The 19,068-nt window shown below is 53.6% G+C and overlaps 2 protein-coding genes across 3 annotated transcripts; one reads left to right on the top strand and one right to left on the bottom strand.

Annotated features, from left to right (window-relative positions):
• Positions 1 to 812: 812 nt before the first annotated feature.
• On the bottom strand, positions 813 to 7,960 carry CLN6 (CLN6 transmembrane ER protein). Its single transcript, XM_065688471.1, has 7 exons — positions 7,827 to 7,960; positions 6,769 to 6,883; positions 5,934 to 6,032; positions 3,460 to 3,648; positions 3,294 to 3,349; positions 2,361 to 2,483; positions 813 to 1,196 (listed from the first exon to the last, which is right to left on the bottom strand). The coding sequence occupies exons 1-7, from the start codon at positions 7,907 to 7,909 to the stop codon at positions 908 to 910; spliced, it is 954 nt and encodes a 317-aa protein (XP_065544543.1). The 5' UTR covers positions 7,910 to 7,960; the 3' UTR covers positions 813 to 907.
• A 3,501-nt stretch (positions 7,961 to 11,461) lies between these two features.
• FEM1B (fem-1 homolog B) lies at positions 11,462 to 18,076 on the top strand. Of its 2 annotated transcripts, none has more exons than XM_065688577.1 (2): positions 11,462 to 11,974; positions 15,004 to 18,076. In XM_065688577.1, exons 1-2 carry the CDS (start codon positions 11,727 to 11,729, stop codon positions 16,637 to 16,639), a joined length of 1,884 nt encoding a protein of 627 aa, XP_065544649.1. In that variant the 5' UTR covers positions 11,462 to 11,726; the 3' UTR covers positions 16,640 to 18,076. The 2 variants fall into 2 exon arrangements, with proteins under 2 accessions (XP_065544649.1, XP_065544650.1); XM_065688578.1 differs by having other exon boundaries at positions 11,463 to 11,743.
• The last annotated feature ends 992 nt before the right edge of the window (positions 18,077 to 19,068 follow it).

Genomic DNA, 19,068 nt, shown 5'->3' with positions numbered 1-19,068 from the left:
CAGACCCAAGAACAGAGTATTTAGTGGCCACGGTGAACGCTGCAGCACGGACCGGCCCTTTCCAGGGTGGACCCTGCTCTGTTACAGGGACGTGTTCATGGTCCTTAAACCTCAAGAGTTTCCTTTCAAAGGGCAGAGCTGCTTCAGGGAGCAGCCAGAGTCACTCAGCTTTTACCAAGTGCTTTTATTCGCTGTGCTTTGCTAATGGCTTTTCAATCCTACCACTTGAATTCAGTCACACCAGGCTCCAATCCAAATGCCATCGACATAACCCATCACAGGGATGCAGCTGGAGGTGCAGGGGCTCGGCTCCATCACCTCAGCCTGGAGAAGTGACAAGTGGGAACAGACCCCACCGGGTGCTGGACCTCACCCCTGCCCTATGGATGCTCTTTTGGGCTGGGTTCATGGGGAACTGGTCCTTCTGCCACCAGCCGGGCCCTTCCTGCACCGTGTCTGCGCTCAGCAAAGAGGGCTTAACCCTAGCACTGACGGCCAGGACCCCGGGAGCTACCACATGGATCCAAGGTAGGGCAGCTCAGCCCCTTCCTGGCATGCTTCATCCATCTGGGAGCAGTGTGGGAGCAGCGGATGCATCTCTCAGTGCCAAGACAGGGGGAAGGTGAGAGCTCTCCCTGCAATCCCTGACTCCTGTTGAAGGCGGGGATGCTCCTGGGGTGGCAATGGGTGGTACCTGGACCACCGCAGGGGGCTGGGATGCTGCATCCCTGCCGCCACCCCTTTAAACACCCCGGCTCTAAGGCACAAGGACCATTCTCCCCTGGCTCTGGCTGACTCACGCCTCGTGCAGCTCGTGTCGGTCAGGAGTTTATTTGAAACACATCTGCTTAGAAAAACTAAATTCTTCTTTTCTTTTTTAATCCAAATCCCTCTAAAATATCAAAACTTAAAAACTTTCCTTTGCTGGGTGGAGGTTGCTCATGTGCAGGGTGTAAAATGCCCACGGCTCGGGGATGTAGATCACACCGGGGTACTTCTTCCTGAGGGTTTTGTCATTCCACAGCCAAACCACCCAAAGGGCGATGAGGACCAGCGTGATGATGAAGGAGTAGAAGAGGAAAAGCCCATTGCTGTCCAGCACGAGTCCTTTGCGCTTCTGGTGCATCACCAGAGCCATCATGGCAAAGAAAGTGAAAATGTAGAGGATGAAAATCTGGCCCTCTGTCACGAGGTACCTGCAAAGCAAAGACACCCATCCCATTAGTGCTCCCATGGAGAACACGGCGCTTCCAGCCTTGCCTGGAGCCAGCATCTCCCCTGCTCCTGCTCTACATCCGATAAAGCCGTGCTGCCTTCTGCCAGCTTTTAACTGTGATTTGGCTTCACTTTATCAGGGATTTAACAACTTTACGGGTTTCATGAAGAGAAATGGGCTTTTGGGCTCCTTTTGTGAATGGGATGCTCCATGGCAGACCCAAAGCCAGGCTCCGGTTCTGTCCCATGGATGTTGTGCTTATTGAGCCCCAGAATCCCTGTGTATCTGGCAGCGGCCTGTCCTGAGCGGGTGTTAGGAGGGAGAGGAGGAATCGCGCTCCCTGGTTCTCAAAGGCTCACACAAGAGCCGCAGAGCTTTGTGCTGCTGGAGTTAAAGGCAGCGCATTGGGGGAACTGGGCACTGACCAAATCATGCTGATGACTTTGACTATCAGAACTTAATTTACTGTATAAAAGCAGCCTCGGCAGGGGGCAAAGCCACGGGCGAGAGAGAGCCTCATCTCTGGAGATGAATGGGAAGCTGTTTGGCTGCCATCAGGGAACCCGTTTGGGAAGAGGAGGCTAATGAGAATGGGAAATAAATAAGACCTCTCTCAAAAGGCTATTGGGGACCCGCAGGGCCGGAGGAGGAGGCAGCGCCTGAGCAGCACCCGCATGGCCTGGGCTCTGTGTGAGATGTCTGGACACTGGTGAGAGCATCCCCATAGCCACCAGTGAGCCGAGACCACTCGGATGTGCTGCAGGCACCGGGTGAGCACCCCAAAATCATCAGGGAAGCAAAGGGCAGCCTCTGAAGGGGGAGAGACAGCAAATACCGTGGAGCTCCAGCAGTCACAATGTGACCGGCTGTGGTTGAAGAGGCATGCCAAGCAGGGATGGGAGTGCTGATGGGTGACCCTGAACCCGTCCCAGCTTGTAAAGGCTTGAAGTGGCTGCAAATATCAATGGGATTTGATGTGATTTGATTTAATTTGATTTTCCAGCCCTGCAGAGCAGAAACTGCAGCAAGTTCAGCCCTGGGGAAGGCACAAGCCCTCCCTGCACACTGTGGGGCTGCTTCTGGTATGTCAGGGCCACTCCATCTTCGTCCCTGATCCACCCCAGAGAGGGCAGAAGCCACTTACCAGTAATAAAGGCTGCTGGGCCCCATCAGAAGCAAGGCAGCCACTGGCATCCTGCTCTCCTCCTCAACAGGGGTGAAGCAGCCGGTGAAGTATATGAAGAGGATCAGGAAAAAAGGGATATACCTGCACACACAAACAGCTCTGATCAGTGGTGTGAGCCTGGGGAGCGTTTCAAACCCACCCCCCCAATCCGAACCATGCACATGAGCCAGGAACGCAGGATGGGGACCAGGCTTTCAGTAACCTCCGAGCCCTTTCTAATTTAAAAGAACAGGATTTAGCTGCTTCTCAGCAAATAAATTGGGAAAGCCTCATGGGGAGGGATTTGCCCCTGCTCTGAGCAGCCTCAGGATTATCTGGCAGCGGATAAAGGAACAGACCCTTCTGGGGTGTCTGGTGCAGGCAGAGCAGCAGCGCATGGACACCTCTGGCACTGCCTGTGTTCCTGCCCCTGGGTAGGTGTGAGGCTGGATGAAGTCCGCTGTCCAGCTGGAATAAGCTTTTCTGGGATGAACCTGGGGCAACAGCGCTGAAATCACATCCTAACTGAGCTCCCCGGACCCCCATGGCCAAGCGGCCTCTGTTACTGCTCTGGCTATGAGAGCAATCCTGCCCTCTCGCTGGAGGATGCACAGTGAAGGAGGGGAGTGAATAAAGGGCTCGAGTCTCATCGTATGGGATATGACCATCCCTACGGCTGTCAAACAACTGCCACATCCTGGAAACATCACTGAGGCAGAGGCAAAACCAGGGGAAATGGGGTGATTTTCCAAGGGGGAGATCCACTGCGACCACCCTGGCTCCGAGGCCATCACCCCCAGGCAGCAATCAGCAGCTGGGCTTTGTGTTTTCCCCCTGTTAAGCTCTGATCAGCTCAAATCTGCCCTTCCTCCCGCTACGTTCCGAGGCTGCTGCACAGACTGAGTCGCTTACCACATCGAATGACCTAAATATTCATCGTAGTAGTACAGCAGCTCAAAGGAATCAATCTGCAACACAACAAAGAGCTTTAGAAGGGCAGAGGGAACAGGAGGCTCTTATATAAGACCAAGCAATCAATGTGGTTTTGAGAAGTGCTTGTAGAAAGCAGCCTCTTTACCAGCGTCTCTGGCTTCAGGTTCTTGATGATGGGGTTCTCTCTTACAGACAGATGGTGCTGGTAGCCACTGAAAATCAAGCGATGGTTGACGGAGTCTCCGACCAAGTGGATGCTGGCGCCCATGACAAACATGATGATGCTGACGTAGATCATGGATCTCGGTAAGGTCTTGGGGGATCTCTCGATGAGCTAAAAGCACAGAGAGGTGTTGAAGAGCGCGGTGGGACCCGCGCAGACACGGGACAGGTTCTGCTCACCCCGAATTTACGGTGCTTGGCAAAAATCACCCCAAAACACGAGGGAAGGGCCTGTGGAGAGCTGCAGGTTGTGCTGCTGGAGTTGTGAGCTGGGGTGGGCAGCACCTTGCAGGGACAACACAGTCCTGCCACGGGGAGAGCCACACAAGCACACCAGAATGAGCCTCCCTGATGGCAGCTTTCCATAAGCACATCTCAGGCAGGTTTCCAGCAGCCTACGTGGCTTCCAGGTTTGCGTCCACTCTTTATCCCTGTTTGCAACTATAAAGTTGCTGGTTTTGTGCCCTTTCCGCAAAGCAACACCCTCAACCCGAGTCAATGCAGCAACCGAGTCAGTGACCCAGTACTTCCTCTGCTGTGGAAGAAGGCTGGGTCTATGGATGCGGAAGGCTGGGTCTATGGAGTGGAAGGCTGGCTCTATGGACGTGGAAGGTTGGGTCTATGGATGCGTAAGGCTGCCTGTGCCCTCCAGTGGCAGGGAGAGCCTCCAGCAGCACTCAGCCACACACTTGACTCCCCTGGCTAAGAGACACTTGCTCCTTTATAACTCCCCAGTGGCTGGTTTTCAAAGGACTCCTGTCGAACTGCTTGGGGTTTGGTTTTTGTCTTCCTGCAGAAATCGCACTCACCTCTGTATTCCATAGAACCCCAGCCTGGTTTGGGTTGGAAGGGACCTTAAAGCTGATCCAGTTCTAACCCCTGCCACGAGCAGGGACCCCTTCCACTGGAGCAGCTTGCTCCAAGCCCCTGTGTCCAGCCTGGCCTTGAGCACTGCCAGGGATGGGGCAGCCACAGCTTCTCTGGGCACCCTGTGCCAGCGCCTCAGCACCCTCACAGGGAAGCGCTTCTGCTTAAGAGCTCAGCTCAGTCTGGAAGTACCTGAGTGCCAGCAAAACCGGTTCAGGCAACCTCTGAACATCAGCTTTAGCTCAGCTCTGCCTTGACCATCCCATGGTCTGCTCACTCCAGGTGGAGGAAGGGGCATCCACGTGAGGCTGGTGGGAGCCCCGTGTTACCTGGAGCCTGGGGTGAGCTCCTGCAGGCCTGGCTGGGGATGAGGAGCAGGAGCTTCTCTCTCTGAAGGAGCTCTTCTTTTGGGGAAGACCTCAAAGGATGCGAATCCCAGCTCAAGAGGTTCAGGAAATGGGGACGACACCGAATCAGCCTCAGGAACACAATCAGGGGACGCGCATCAGCCCAGCCCAGGATCAACCAGGGCCACCTTCGCCTCCCATCTCCCTGCTGCCAAAGCAGCTTTGCAGCCCTCCATTAACAGCAAAAAGCTCCTTATTTCTATTTCATTTTGAGGCTTAACCTCTCCTTTCTCTGTAACCGCTGCGTGAGTGGCAGAGCAGCCAGGGAGGACGAGGACCAGGAGAGCTCTCGTCTGCTGCTGGAGGACGATGGGACGCGTCCTCCAAGGGGACACTGAACGCATCCTGAATAACAAATGGGTTTTCCTATGGACCAACCCCTCGTGCTGTGCTGCTGGGACAGCCCACAACAGCAAATGTGAAGCTGCAGAATCGGCTGGGTCAGACTGGGATGGGTCACAGAGCTTCCACATCCCCCAGAGGACCGGATCCTGAATGCTCCTTTTTGGCTGCAATGGCATTTAAAGTCTCCCAGCCAGGCTCAGGAGAGAGAAAATCATTTACATCTTAGGATGTAATTCAAGTTTTAGCTAATTTATAATTGCTTTCTCCTATCTTGTGGCTGCTGCGTATTTAATGTAAGGAGGTTTCTAACGACAGGAGAGTCTTTAACCTCATAAATGGTTTATAGGAGCCAGTGCCTGGCAGCTGAAGCAAGAGGAGTTCAAGCTAAAGCTACAATTCTAATGTCAAAGAGCAAGTGTAATTAAGCTGTGAGCAACTGAGAAAATCTCCTCCAGTTCCAGCTGCCTCAAAAGGTCTTTTAAGGCACGGATGTTGACTTAAGACCATGCTGTGGCTCAGGCAGGGAGAAGGGCTCTGATTCCTCTGGAATGCAGAATTCCTAGGGGAAGCAATTTGCTTTGTATGTGCAGGGAATGGAGCTGTATTAAGACGGTCACTGCCTTGCTCTGTAAAAGGTGGCACCACCAATCCTTCCCCATTCACACCACAAGTTCCAAGCCCACTCTCAGCCCTTCCAAAACTGTGGTGTTTGCCCTGGTTTTACAACCAATAGTATCAAAAACCCCAATAAACCCAAGAGTTGCACCCCAAGGTTTACCTTTAGCAGAAGAAAAGGTGTGATGACATTGTAAGCCATGTGGAAATAATCTCCGGCACTCGGTTTGTTCAGGGGGAACCACTCCAAAGGTAGGATTATCTGAGGAAATGGGGAGAAGAGAAGCGCATCAGGACATCCCCACCACCCAGCTCGTGGTTACAGCCCCATTGCTGGCTCAAAAAGAGGGAAAATCCTCGCTTTGGATTGCTGCCGCTCGCCAAGTGTCAGCTTGGCTTCACGTAGCTGTTAGTAACAGAGCTGGGCATCTTCTTGCGGTGAGCATCCCTAAAAGCACAAGCTGCAAGTGGGGGTATTTACAACTCAGTCACTGCCTGAAGGGGCTACAGGAAACCTGGAGAGGGGCTTGGGACAAGGGCCTGTAGGGACAGGCCAAGGGGAACGGCTTGAACCTGCCCGAGGGGAGACTGAGCTGAACTCTTAGGCAGAAGCTCTTCCCTGTGAGGGTGCTGAGGCGCTGGCACAGGGTGCCCAGAGAAGCTGTGGCTGCCCCATCCCTGGCAGTGCTCAAGGCCAGGTTGGACACAGGGGCTTGGAGCAAGCTGCTCCAGTGGAAGGGGTCCCTGCCCGGGGCAGGGGTTGGGGCTGGATGAGCTTTAAGGTCCCTACAACCCAACCCCTTCTATAAGAGCAGGAATCCCAGATACCTGCCCCATGACTGGAGCACCACACTTGGTACCAGTTACACCAGTACATGGCAGTGGTCCTTGTCTCAAGGGCAGCTCCCCAAGGGAGCCCACCAGGGCTCTGTCCCCCTGTCCTCCACCCTACACAAGGCGATAGGAAGCAGAGCAGTGGCAGCCTCTGCCGCACTCACCATGGCAATGGGACGCCCAAAGTCCAGCACCCAGTTCTGCAGGGTGAAGTAGAACCACAGATCCAAGTGAAACGGGGAGGTCTTGAAGGTGTCCTCGCTCTTGACCGCCCCATGCCTGGAGGTGACAGAAGTGACAGTGTCAGCCTTTAGACCTAGAACAGGTTCCCGAGGAGGCAGGGAGCAGCTCCAAGTCTGCATCCCTACCCAAAACCTGGGCTTCCTTGGCTGCTGGTGCGTATCCAGGCTTCGGGCTCTGTGAAATAACGAAGCTGAGAGGTGAAGGAGAGTAGGAGGCAGCATGGAAAGGCAAAGTGTTGTGAATACAGTCTGGAATATCCGCCTAAGACAGCTCCTGGGTGAGAAGTGAGCACAAAAGCAGGATGAAAAGCTTAAGTGCTGAATTAAGTGCAACTATTTTTAACTTTTGCATGACAAAGCAGAATCCAACTCCCGTGGCACTTCCAAGTGCTAAACATGCATCGCTGCCCGGTGGTACTCGAGCACAGGGATGCTCTGCACCACGCACTATCACCTTCATCTCCCACTCGGATCCTCTGCCTCTGCAGAGCAAGGCCTGATCCAACCCTGCTGAGGTCTTTACATCAAATAACGCTCCAGCACCACCGGACCTTCACCTCCCTATGGGAAAAGTGGAGGAAACGCTCTCCTGCGGTGCCCAGACCGATAAGCTACGAACTTGCGCTTCCAATGGTCCAAACCCGATGGATGCAGGCGATGGTGGTACCTGGACAAGCCGGGGTGCCCTGGATGAGCCGGGAGAGCTGCGGCTCCCTGGACGCGGATGAGGATCCCGGGCCAGCCGGGGGGACCCAGGTAAGTCAGGATGCCCCGGGCACGGTTGAGCGGGGGAACCGCTCCGTGCGGCTGGGACCCCCCGGAACACCGGCAGCATCCTGATGGGGCTGGTACCCGGGACGGGGGAGCATGGGGCAGGGTGCGGGGGGGGGGGGGGGGTGCATGGCTCGGGGGAGGCGGGGAACGGGGGGAACAAAGAGGAGGGCCCCGTTCCCGTGCCCGCCGCCGCCCCCTCCGCTCACCTGCCCGGGTAGAGCTGCCCTGCGGGCTGCGGGGAGCCCGGGGCCGCCGCCGGGAACGGCCGCCGCCGCGCCGCGCCCTGCATGTGCCCGCCCGGCCCCGCTGCTCCCGGCCCCGGCGCTGCCCCGCCTCTGGGCCGGGGGGACGAGCGGCGGCTGCGCGGCCGGGAGCACCGGGACCGCCCCGGCCGGGGCGGAGCGGAGCGGCTCGGCTCGGCTTGTCCCGATCCGCTTCGGCTCTACTCGTCACTACTCGGCTGGGCTCGGCTCCTCTCGGCCAAGCCTTCTGCCCATGCAAATCGCAGGCAGCTCGTTTTATTTCTCTTCCCTCTCCGGGTGCCCGATCCTGGCTGGTTTTAAGAGAGGACGAGGAGAAGGAGGATATTTAACCCCTTAATTCCTCGTTCAGTGAGGAGCTCTCGGCCCCTGTGCCTTGACATGAGCCTGGAAAATGAGATCCAGAGATGGGAAATACAGCCTGTTTGTTCCAAGCCATCCCTGTGTTGCCTTAAACCCCAGGTTTAACAGAAATAAGGTGCCGCAGATTTGGTTTACGGCCACGAGCAAATCAGTCCGAGTGGCACATCCCAACTCCGTTAGCCTGGAATGACAAGACTTGTGCCTGTTGTGAGGAAAACTGGGTTAAAACTTAACCAGGGGAAGTTTAGATTGGATCTAAGGAGGAAATTCTTTCCCTGTGAGGGTGCTGAGGCACTGGAATGGGTTGCCCAGGGAGGTTGTGAGTGCTCCATCCCTGGCAGTGCTCAAGGCCAGGTTGGATGAAGCCTTGTGTGGGATGGTTTAGTGTGAGGTGTCCTTGCCCATGGCAGGGGGGTTGGAACTGGATGATCTTGAGGTCCTTTCCAACCCAAACTGTGCTATGATTCTATGAAAACGGACATTATCACTGCAATGGGCTGGGAGATGCGGGCACTGTGCTCTGATCCCTCTCTCCCATTTTGCCCGGATAAATGCAGTCAGATTGGGGCAACCCATGGCTGGTAAAAGTGTGAGGCAGGGAAGGATTTGCACCCCTGGGACTTGCTTTGTACCTATGGAATTTGTCTAAACAAATGGGAGCAGCATCTGCATTTGAAACACACAGAACTTCTCAAGTGGAGACACAGTTTAAGATGTTTCTCCAGCCATCACAGGCATTTAATGAGCTAATTTGTTTGATCACTGGAAGTCTCTGGCTTCTGACCCTGTTGCTGGAGGACTGCAGTGACCAGAGTGTGGTGGAGCTCAGGGGTTTACACACAGAATCCCACAGTGGTTTGCATTGGAAGGGACCCTAAAGCTCATCCAGTTCCAACCCCTGCCGCGGGCAGGGACACCTTCCACTGGAGCAGGGTGCTCCAAGCCCGTGTCCAACCTGGCCCTGAAATATCCTTGAGAAGTGGAGGAGATCACTGAGGTGAGAGACAGGCCCACTTATACTCACCATGATCCCGGCTTGTCACGCTGTACCTTACACACCTACGTGCCTGTTAAAAGCTGATCCTCCTTGACTGAACACATGGAGACGACCGCAGCCTGACTCGCCTCCCTCTTGCCTCTCCAAGGCTCCTTTGGCCACATGGCCGGGCCGCTGCTCCCATACATAATGCACGGCCCAGCCTGTGCCAAACGTTCCACAATGAGCTGCAGCTCCAGTTGCATGAGTTTAAATTAACTATTAATGCAGCTGATACCGAACCCCCTCGAAGACAACGGCACGGAACAGCCGGTGGCGCAGGCTCTGTATCACGTTACTCACCGCGGCCTTGATCGGTCTCATGTCACCAGTCACAGCGTGGGGCACCTCCGGAGGGTCTCTGGGGGACATCTGTGTGCAGGAAAGGAGAGGTGGCTGTGCAGGCGGGGTGCATGCAGCTCCTGGTTAAGGTGATGCGCGTGCGGTGAGTCTGGTAATGGTGTCCCTGCAGCCAAGGATGAAGGTCCCGCGTGTGCTCACTGGGCAGGACAGGGTTGGTGGGGTGGAGTCATGTCCGAGGCGATGAAAGCTGCTGATCCTTTAAAAGAAAACAAGAAACTGGTGCAAACAAAAGCAAATACAGCCCAACTGAACCCAACCCAACTGAACCCAACCTAACCCAACCCAACTGAACCCAACCCAACCCAATCCAACTGAACCCAACCCAACCCAATCTAACTGAACCCAACTTACCCAAACCTAACCCAACCCAATCCAACTGAACCCAACCCACCCTAACCTAATCCAACCCAATTCAGCTGAACCCAACCTAACCCAATCCAACTGAACCCAACCCCCTAACCCAACCCTATCCAGCCAACCCAGCCAAACTGAACCCATCCCTGCTAACCAAACCCACTCTAACCAAACCCAATCCAATCCAACCAACCCAACCCCTCTGAAATCAACCCAGTCAAACCAACCCATCCCTACCGAATCCAATCCTACCCTATCCAATCCAACTGACCCTGACCTTACCCAACTCATTCCAACCAACCCATCCCAAATGAATCCAGCTCTACCCTATCCCATCCAACTGAATCAGGCCCAACCTAACCCAGCCCAAGGCAACCAACCCGTCCCTACTGAATCCAACCCTACCTAGCCCAACCCAATCCAACTGAACTCAAGTGAACTCCACCCATCCCAGTCCAACCAACCCATCTCAATGAATCCAACCCCACCCTATCCAATCCACCTGAACCTGACCTTACCCAATCCAACCAACCCATCTCAATGAATCCAACCCTACCCTATCCAATCCACCTGAACCTGACCTTACCCAATCCAACCAACCCATCCCAATGAATCCAACCCTACCCTATCCAATCCACCTGAACCTGACCTTACCCAATCCAACCAACCCATCCCAATGAATCCAACCCTACCCTATCCAATCCAACTGAACCTGACCTTACCCAGTCCAATGAACCCATCCCAATGAATCCAAACCTACCCTATCCAATCCACCTGAACCTGACCTTACCCAATCCAACCAACCCATCCCAATGAATCCAACCCTACCCTATCCAATCCACCTGAACCTGACCTTACCCGATCCAACCAACCCATCCCAATGAATCCAAACCTACCCTATCCAATCCACCTGAACCTGACCTTACCCAATCCAACCAACCCATCCCAATGAATCCAACCCTACCCTATCCAATCCACCTGAACCTGACCTTACCCAGTGCAATGAACCCATCCCAATGAATCCAAACCTACCCTATCCAATCCACCTGAACCTGACCTTACCCGATCCAACCAACCCATCCCAATCCAGCCCATCTCATCCCAACTAAATCCAACCCTTACCAACAGACCCAGACGCACCCCGGCACAGCGCAGCTGAACCCAACCCAACTCTACCGGACCGACCCGGAGCCCGAGGCAGTGCAGGACAGCCCGGCCCGAGCAGCGGGACCCGGGGTCGGGCCGGCAGCACCGGATACCCCGGCACAAGGGGAGGCGGCCCCGTCCCGCCGCGGCCCGGAACCCCCGCGCAGCGCCGCGGGTTGCCGGGGGGACGCCGCAGAGATGGCGGCGCTTCCGGTTTCGCTTCCGGAGTCGGCGGCGGGGGCGGAGCGGCGGCGGAGGCCCGTGCGCGGCCTGTGGCGGTGCAGCCCCGCGCTCCCCTCCGCCGGTGCCCCCGCGCCGCGGGCCATGGTCCGCGGGCCGCCGCGGCGCCGGTGAGGCGGCGGTGTGCGCTGGGGCTGCCCCGTCTCGCCGCCGGCCCGGGGGGGCTGGCCCGGCACAGGGTGGGGCGGCTGTCCCCGAGGGGGCCGCATGTGCCTCCCGCCGGGCACCGAGGCAGGACGGAGGAGGAGGCGGAGGGAGAGGCCGCCCCGGCGGCGGGGCAGGCCGGCAGGCCCGAGCCCAGGCCCGGTCGTCGGGGCCGCAGCCGTGAGGAGGAGGAGGCGGCGATGGAGGGCCTGGCCGGGTACGTGTATAAGGCGGCGAGCGAGGGGCGAGTGCTGACCCTGGCCGCGCTGCTGCTGAACCGCTCCGAGAGCGACATCAAGTACCTGCTGGGCTACGTGAGCCAGCACGGCGGGCAGCGCTCCACGCCGCTCATCATCGCCGCCCGCAACGGGCACACCAAGGTGGTCCGCCTGCTCCTCGAGCACTACCGCGTGCAGACGCAGCAGACCGGCACGGTCCGCTTCGACGGGTACGTAGAGCTCGGGGCCGCCGCCGGACACGGCTGTCGGTACCGGCGCGGGGCTCGGCACCCACCGCTCCCTCCGCTCGGGTGGGGAATGGTGGCTTCGGAGCTGTAAAAGGGCCTTTGGAGGGGGTGAGCCGGCGCCTGGTGGGTGATGGGCAGTAAATGCCTTCGCTCTCCTGGGGTTCCCCCCCCCGGCCCAGCGCTAGGCAGGGCTGTGTCCAGCACTGCTCCTCGGTTTGCTGTCACTGAGCGTGGCCTGCTCTGGTTGTGCCAAAGCGGCCTTTTCGGTGACACTGCGCCCTGCTGCCAGTGACAGCAGGTACGGGACAGCGTGGGGTGGTACCCGCACACTGCAGCCTTTCTCCCTCAAACCGAGGGTTCTCCGGTGTCCAGATGAGACATCCCGAGGAGCATCCCTTTGTCACTGCTGGGAGCAGTGCATGGGGGGGTTGGGAGTGAAATGAGACAAATTCTTCACTGTGAGGGTGCTGAGGCACAGGGTGCCCAGAGAAGCTGTGGCTGCCCCATCCCTGGCAGTGTTGGAGGCCAAGGCCTTGCCTGTATGGCCATCTCCAGCATAAGGCTGACTAATGGTGACGGTAGGTTGGTCTTTTGAACATCTTTCATCAGGCTCCTGCTTGAGGAGCTGGAGTTGTGCGTGCGTGGCTCTGCCTGGCCCAGGGACAGGCTGGCTTGGTCCTTACATGCACGAAAGGGGAGGAACCAACTTCCCTGTGTGGTTTGTTAGGGTTTTTTTTCCCCCTTCCTCTTCTCTGCTCTTGTGAGACCTCACCTGGAGCATTGTGTGCAGTTCTGGTGTTCTCTACATAGAAAGGACATGGAACTGCTGGAACAAGTCCAGAGGAGGGCCACGAGGATGATCAGGGGCTGGAGCACCTCCCGTATGAAGACAGGCTGAGGAAGTTGGGGCTGTTCAGCCTGGAGAAGAGAAGGCTGCATGGAGACCTCAGAGCAGCCTTCCAGTACCTGAAGGGGGCCTATAGGGATGCTGGGGAGGGACTCTTTGTCAGGGACTGCAGTGACAGGACGAGGGGTAACGGGTTCAAACTGAAACAGGGGAAGTTTAGATTGGATCTAAGGAGGAAATTCTTTCCTGTTAGGGTGCTGAGGCACTGGAATGGGTTGCCCAGGGAGGTTGTGAGTGCTCCATCCCTGGCAGTGTTCAAGGCCAGGTTGGCTGAAGCCTTGGGTGGGATGGTTTAGTGTGAGGTGTCCCTGCGGGGTTGGAACTAGATGATCTTGAGGTCCTTTCCAACCCGAACTATTCTATGATTCTCTTCCAGCCCTTTTTTAACACAGGCAAAAACCACTTGAGAAAACTTTGGGTGAGATCTGCCCAAATTCAGCTAAAGAAAGGGCCTCCCTTGACAGAAAGCAATAGGAAGGGCTGTGTCTCCCCCCCGCCCCGAGTTTTCTGGCCTCGATGGGGTGGTGATCTGCTTGCCAGAGCCGCTGCCTGGGTCACATTAAAGGAGGTGTTGTCTGAGACACAATGGGCACAGTGGGAGCTGTGGCATGTGATCCCGCGTTGCTGTCATTCTTCTTGAGATAAAGTGGCACAGCAGCTCCCCTTGTTTGGGCTCCAGGCTTTTGGCTTGTAAATGCACACCTGTAGCACACGAATAAAGTACCTCGTGTTCATTACCAAATCCCAGGCCCTCATTTTCCTCCTGATTTAATATGAAAGCATTTTAATGTGATTATTTGCAAAATAAGGAACTTCTTACTGTGGATAAAGATGTGGATGGCCCTGCGCAGCCTCTGAGGTGTTGTCTAGAGGGGTTGGCTTTATAAACAGCCACAGACACAATGATCCTGTTGGACTACGTGAGAGCTTTATCATAGAATGATAAAAATCACTGTTAAGTCGCTGTCTTATGATATTTGAACTTTGGGAAACGTGACTGGACGCATGGAAATAAGAGATTTATCCCTCTGTGATTTGGGATGTGCTTTGAATGTGTTTGTGTTAACTGCAGCGTGTCTGCTGCCTGTTGCTACACTTAAGTGCTCCTTCAGAAACCAGGGAGGTGGAAAGGACCTTAGCCTTTATCTTTGTAGTTACACGACTGCTGGATTTGGGAATAAAAACAACTTAGGGAAACGTGATGTTTTGCTAAACTATCCCCTCTTTTACGAACGCCAGCAAGCTGTCTGCAAGGCCATGACGCAGGACAGAGCTCATGCAGCCCAGCTTATGAGAAGTTCTGCTTGTTTAAATTGCATTTGATTCCTGGAGTTCCATTTGTGTAACGGTGCTGGGCTGCTTTATGGTGCAGTCTCTCAGACCAGAGGTATCGGTGCAGTGGAAGCAGTGGCAATTCTGCAGCTTGGGGAGAGAGAACAAGGGAAGAGGTAGGAACTTCTTAAGCCGTATTTTCTGCCGGAGCCTCTGTATTGTGTCAGAGTTTGCATTTTTGTGTCAATAAGTCAATTTAAAGGTCTTTCTCTGTCTTATAACGTGTCGGTTTCTGGAGCAAGGCATCAGAGTAGTGGTAATTCTTGTGGCTATTCATCCTCTGTAGGCTGCGGGCTGGAGCTTGCAGATGGGGTCTTTGAAGCAGCCTGGGAACAAAACGTGGCTAAATCCTGACTGCTCTGAAGCTTCATAAAACCTTGAATGGTTTGGGTTGGAAGGGACCTTAAAGCTGATCCAGTCCTAACCCCTGCCACAGGCAGGGACCCCTTCCACTGGAGCAGCTTGCTCCAAGCCCCTGTGTCCAACCTGGCCTTGAGCACTGCCAGGGATGGGGCAGCCACAGCTTCTCTTGGCACCCTGTGACAATGCTTCATGTTCAGCTTCCAACGCTGCTGCTTTTCGGGTGTCTGTGTGTCGATAAGTCCCTCATTCCTTTTCTTTGGCTGTCCGGGTACATTCCTTCAAGTACAGCACAGCCTGGCTATAAAATATCTTTTGATGGCCGGGTACGTACGTGCCTGTGGCCATCTGTAGAAGATGCTTTCAGAAGAGCGTCATTTTAACTGCTTATTTCTTGTCCTTGTGTTCTCAGCTTTGTCATCGATGGAGCCACAGCTCTGTGGTGTGCGGCAGGAGCCGGCCACTTTGAAGTAGTGAAGTTGCTGGTGAGTCACGGCGCCAACGTGAATCACACGACGGTGACCAATTCGACTCCGCTGAGGGCCGCGTGTTTCGACGGCAGGTTGGACATCGTGAAGTACCTGGTGGAAAACAACGCCAACATCAGCATCGCCAACAAGTATGATAACACTTGCCTTATGATCGCGGCTTACAAAGGCCACACGGACGTGGTGAGGTACCTCCTCGAGCAGCACGCTGACCCCAACGCCATAGCCCACTGCGGTGCCACGGCGTTGCACTTCGCAGCCGAAGCCGGCCACTTGGAGATAGTGAGGGAGCTGGTCAAGTGGAAGGCGGCGATGATGGTCAATGGCCACGGGATGACTCCGCTCAAAGTGGCTGCTGAGAGCTGCAAAGCTGACGTTGTAGAGCTGCTGCTTGCTCACTCCGACTGTGATCGGAGGAGCCGGATTGAAGCTCTGGAACTTTTGGGTGCCTCGTTTGCAAATGACAGAGAAAACTATGACATAATGAAGACTTACCACTATTTATATTTAGCGATGCTGGAGAGGTACCGAGACAGCGAGAATATCATCGAAAAAGAAGTTCTTCCACAAATTGAAGCTTATGGAAACAGGACTGAATGCAGGACTCCTCAGGAATTAGAGTCTATTAGGCAGGACAGAGATGCCCTTCACATGGAAGGTCTCATTGTGCGGGAGAGAATTCTGGGCTCGGACAATATTGACGTTTCTCACCCCATTATTTACCGTGGGGCTGTTTATGCAGATAACATGGAGTTTGAACAATGTATCAAGCTATGGCTCCATGCGTTGCATCTAAGGCAAAAGGGCAACAGGAACACTCATAAAGACCTCCTGAGGTTTGCTCAAGTCTTTTCTCAGATGATACACTTGAATGAGCCCGTTAAAGCCAAGGACATTGAGAGCGTTCTGAGGTGCAGCGTCCTGGAAATAGAGCAAGGCATGTCCCGGATCAAAACCACCCAAGACTCCGACATCCACACAGCCATGGACAACTACGAATGCAACATTTTTACCTTTCTCTACTTAGTTTGCATCTCTACCAAGACCCAGTGCAGCGAAGAGAATCGGTCCCGGATCAACAAACAGATTTATAACCTGATTCACCTCGACCCCAGGACGCGGGACGGCTCCAGTCTGCTGCACCACGCCGTCAATTCCAGTACTCCGGTTGACGACTTCCACACAAATGATGTCTGCAGCTTTCCCAATGCACTTGTCACAAGACTCTTGCTAGACTGTGGTGCGGACGTGAACGCTGTGGACAACGAAGGGAATAGCCCTCTCCACATCATCGTCCAGTACCACCGGCCCATCAGTGACTTCTTGACGTTGCATTCCATCATCATTAACCTGGTGGAGGCCGGTGCTCATACGGACATGACGAATAAGCAGAAGAAAACCCCTCTTGATAAAAGTACAACAGGGGTGTCGGAAATACTCCTTAAAACTCAAATGAAGCTGAGTCTCAAGTGCCTGGCTGCCCGAGCAGTACGGATCTACAACATCAGCTACCAAAACCAGATCCCCAGAACTCTGGAAGAATTTGTGAAGTTTCACTAGGCTACATCCAACCTTCGTGCTGGTGCTATCCCGGGACGACATCAGTTGCAGACAGCAGAATGCATATGTATACCTGAAGTTGTTTTTTCTCGGTTCTTTTGGGTTCCTTTGGATTCAGTCTGCAGATCCTGGGGAGGGGGAAAGGAAAAAAGCCCCATCATTTCCCTGTGGTCAACAGCTGATGTTTGAGATTCGAGTCGTTTCTTTTGATTAAAAAGAATTGCTTCGTTATCTCTTTGTTTTTTTCTAAACAGAATGAAAAGAATGCCAATGTCACTTGTCCAGAATGTTTCTGTTCCCAGTGCACATCTCCACTGAGGAGCTGCAGCTTTAGGTATTATTTAAAGGCACCTCTGAACGCCTGTGTCACTGAGGCAGTGACTTTGCGAACTTTAAACCTTCTTGGAGTGAGGTGGGAAAGAGCAGTTGGAACGTGGTAGTTGGTTTAAGGTGAAGTCTGGATGTACAGAGCAGGCCCTTGCTCTCATACCTCACCATCTCCTAATGCCTTTCAGTTAATGCCGAAGATGGTAACGTTTAATAAAAGGTATTGTATTTTTTAAGTTAAGTTTTGAACAGCAGTTACCAACATACAGATGTATGGAATGCTCTGTTAGGAAATACAGGTTTAAATTCAGGTACGATGCATTCGTGTCGTAAGAGTTGAAGTATCAAGCTCTTCATTTACACAACTGCAGTAAGTATGGAGTAACTTTTGTAAAAGGAACTTGCACAGTGAACAAAACCAACCCGAGTCATGGTTTCTTTCTTTATGTAGCTGAGTTGCTCATCTATAAAGATCATGCATGGATACCTAGAAAATTGATAGGGTATTTGTGTCTCTGTGTGTCCCAACATTTCAAACTGCTTTTAACTTGGTTTTCTTCTGTTGTTCCAATGATCAACGTGCACCTTGATCGACTCAAAGTATGTAAAACTGCACTCTTGGATTCCAAATGCTGTATCTTCCTAACGGAGTAGTCTGTCGCCAAAGAGAGTCTTCCTTGAAACTGCTTGAGCCTGGCTTTCCGGATGAGCGGAGTCTGTGCCTCCCTGCGTTGGACTGGAGGAATTGATGTGATTTTTACTCCTTTCATTATGAAAATCTCTATTGAATCTGATTTTTAAAAAATTGTCCTATCATAAGGTCTTTTATGATAAGCAGCTGATTGTATAACGACGCCGTTGCTTGAGAGAGTACTTCTCCTTGGTAGAAGTCGCAGATGCTCCGGCAGTAAAATGTCACTTGTTTTGACAGGCTACTGAAAACTCTTGTTTCTGTTCAATGCAGCTTTTTAACTGTCAGATGATGAAAGAATGTTCTGTAGGGGTTTTTTGTTTTTAAACAATCCGGGGTAGAACTTCCTTCAAGGCGAGATTTGGGCACACGTTTCTATTTGTATTACAAAGAAATAAACCTTGAATGTGGAAGAATTACCTCCTAACCCCTCTTTTATGTCTAGTGCTGCTTGGATTGGATGGGACCACGAGCACTGGCTCTTGTGTCTCCTTCCGGGGAAAAGCTTTATGAATACCATGTCTTCTAAGCCATGAACTTACTCTGCTCCTAAACAAGAAACGTGTCTGTCACTTGTATCTCAGGTACACTCAGAACCCCGTGACTCTCAGCTGAACGCGAGGCAGAATGGCAAAGCCAAATTCAGCCACCCAGGGCCTTAATGCAGCAAGTGGATGGTATGAAATGGTTGGGAAGGTGTTTGTGTTACTGTAAGTTGCAACCCTAAAGGTCTTCCTCCTGCTGCATGCACCTGAAGTCATCAGGAAAGCTGCAGGTTTGTATTTGCTCAGTATTTATGATGGTGATTTTTAGCCTGGCTGTTGGAAGTGCAAAAACCCCAGTGTTTTAAGTACCTGTGGCTCATTGTGAGATGTGGGGAATGCTTTTAGTGTCCCATTTGGGGCTGCGTCTCTTCATACTAAAGCTTTGAACCCAAAACTCGGACAACTTGGGTGCCTATAGCAGATGGTTGTTATTTAGCTGTGTCCTGGGTTCAGCAGTAGCAGTCATTTTCCTCCTTCTCAGTAGCTGGTGCAGCGCTGTGGTTTTGACTTTCGGCCTGGGAACAGCGCTGGTAACACCGATGGTTTTAGATGCTGCTCAGTAACGTTTACTCTGACCAAGGACTTTTGAGTCTCATGCTCTGCCAGGGAGGAGGGGAAGCCGGGAGGAAGCAGAGGCAGGACACCTGACCCAAACTAGCCAAAGGGGTATTCCATACCATAGCACGTCATGCCCAGTATAGAAACTGGGGGGGGTTACCTGGAAGGGACCAATTGCTGTTTGGGTCAGGCTGGGTATCAGTTGGCAGGTGCTGAGCAGTTCCATTGTGCATCACTTGTGCTGCTTGTTTCCTTTTCCTTTTCGCCTTTAAGTTTTATATTCTCTCCCCTTGTTATTCCCCTTATTA

This window comes from Lathamus discolor, chromosome 8 (genome assembly GCF_037157495.1).
Source record: "Lathamus discolor isolate bLatDis1 chromosome 8, bLatDis1.hap1, whole genome shotgun sequence".
Lineage (NCBI taxonomy): Eukaryota > Metazoa > Chordata > Aves > Psittaciformes > Psittacidae > Lathamus > Lathamus discolor.
This window is presented reverse-complemented; position numbering and strand designations above follow the sequence as displayed.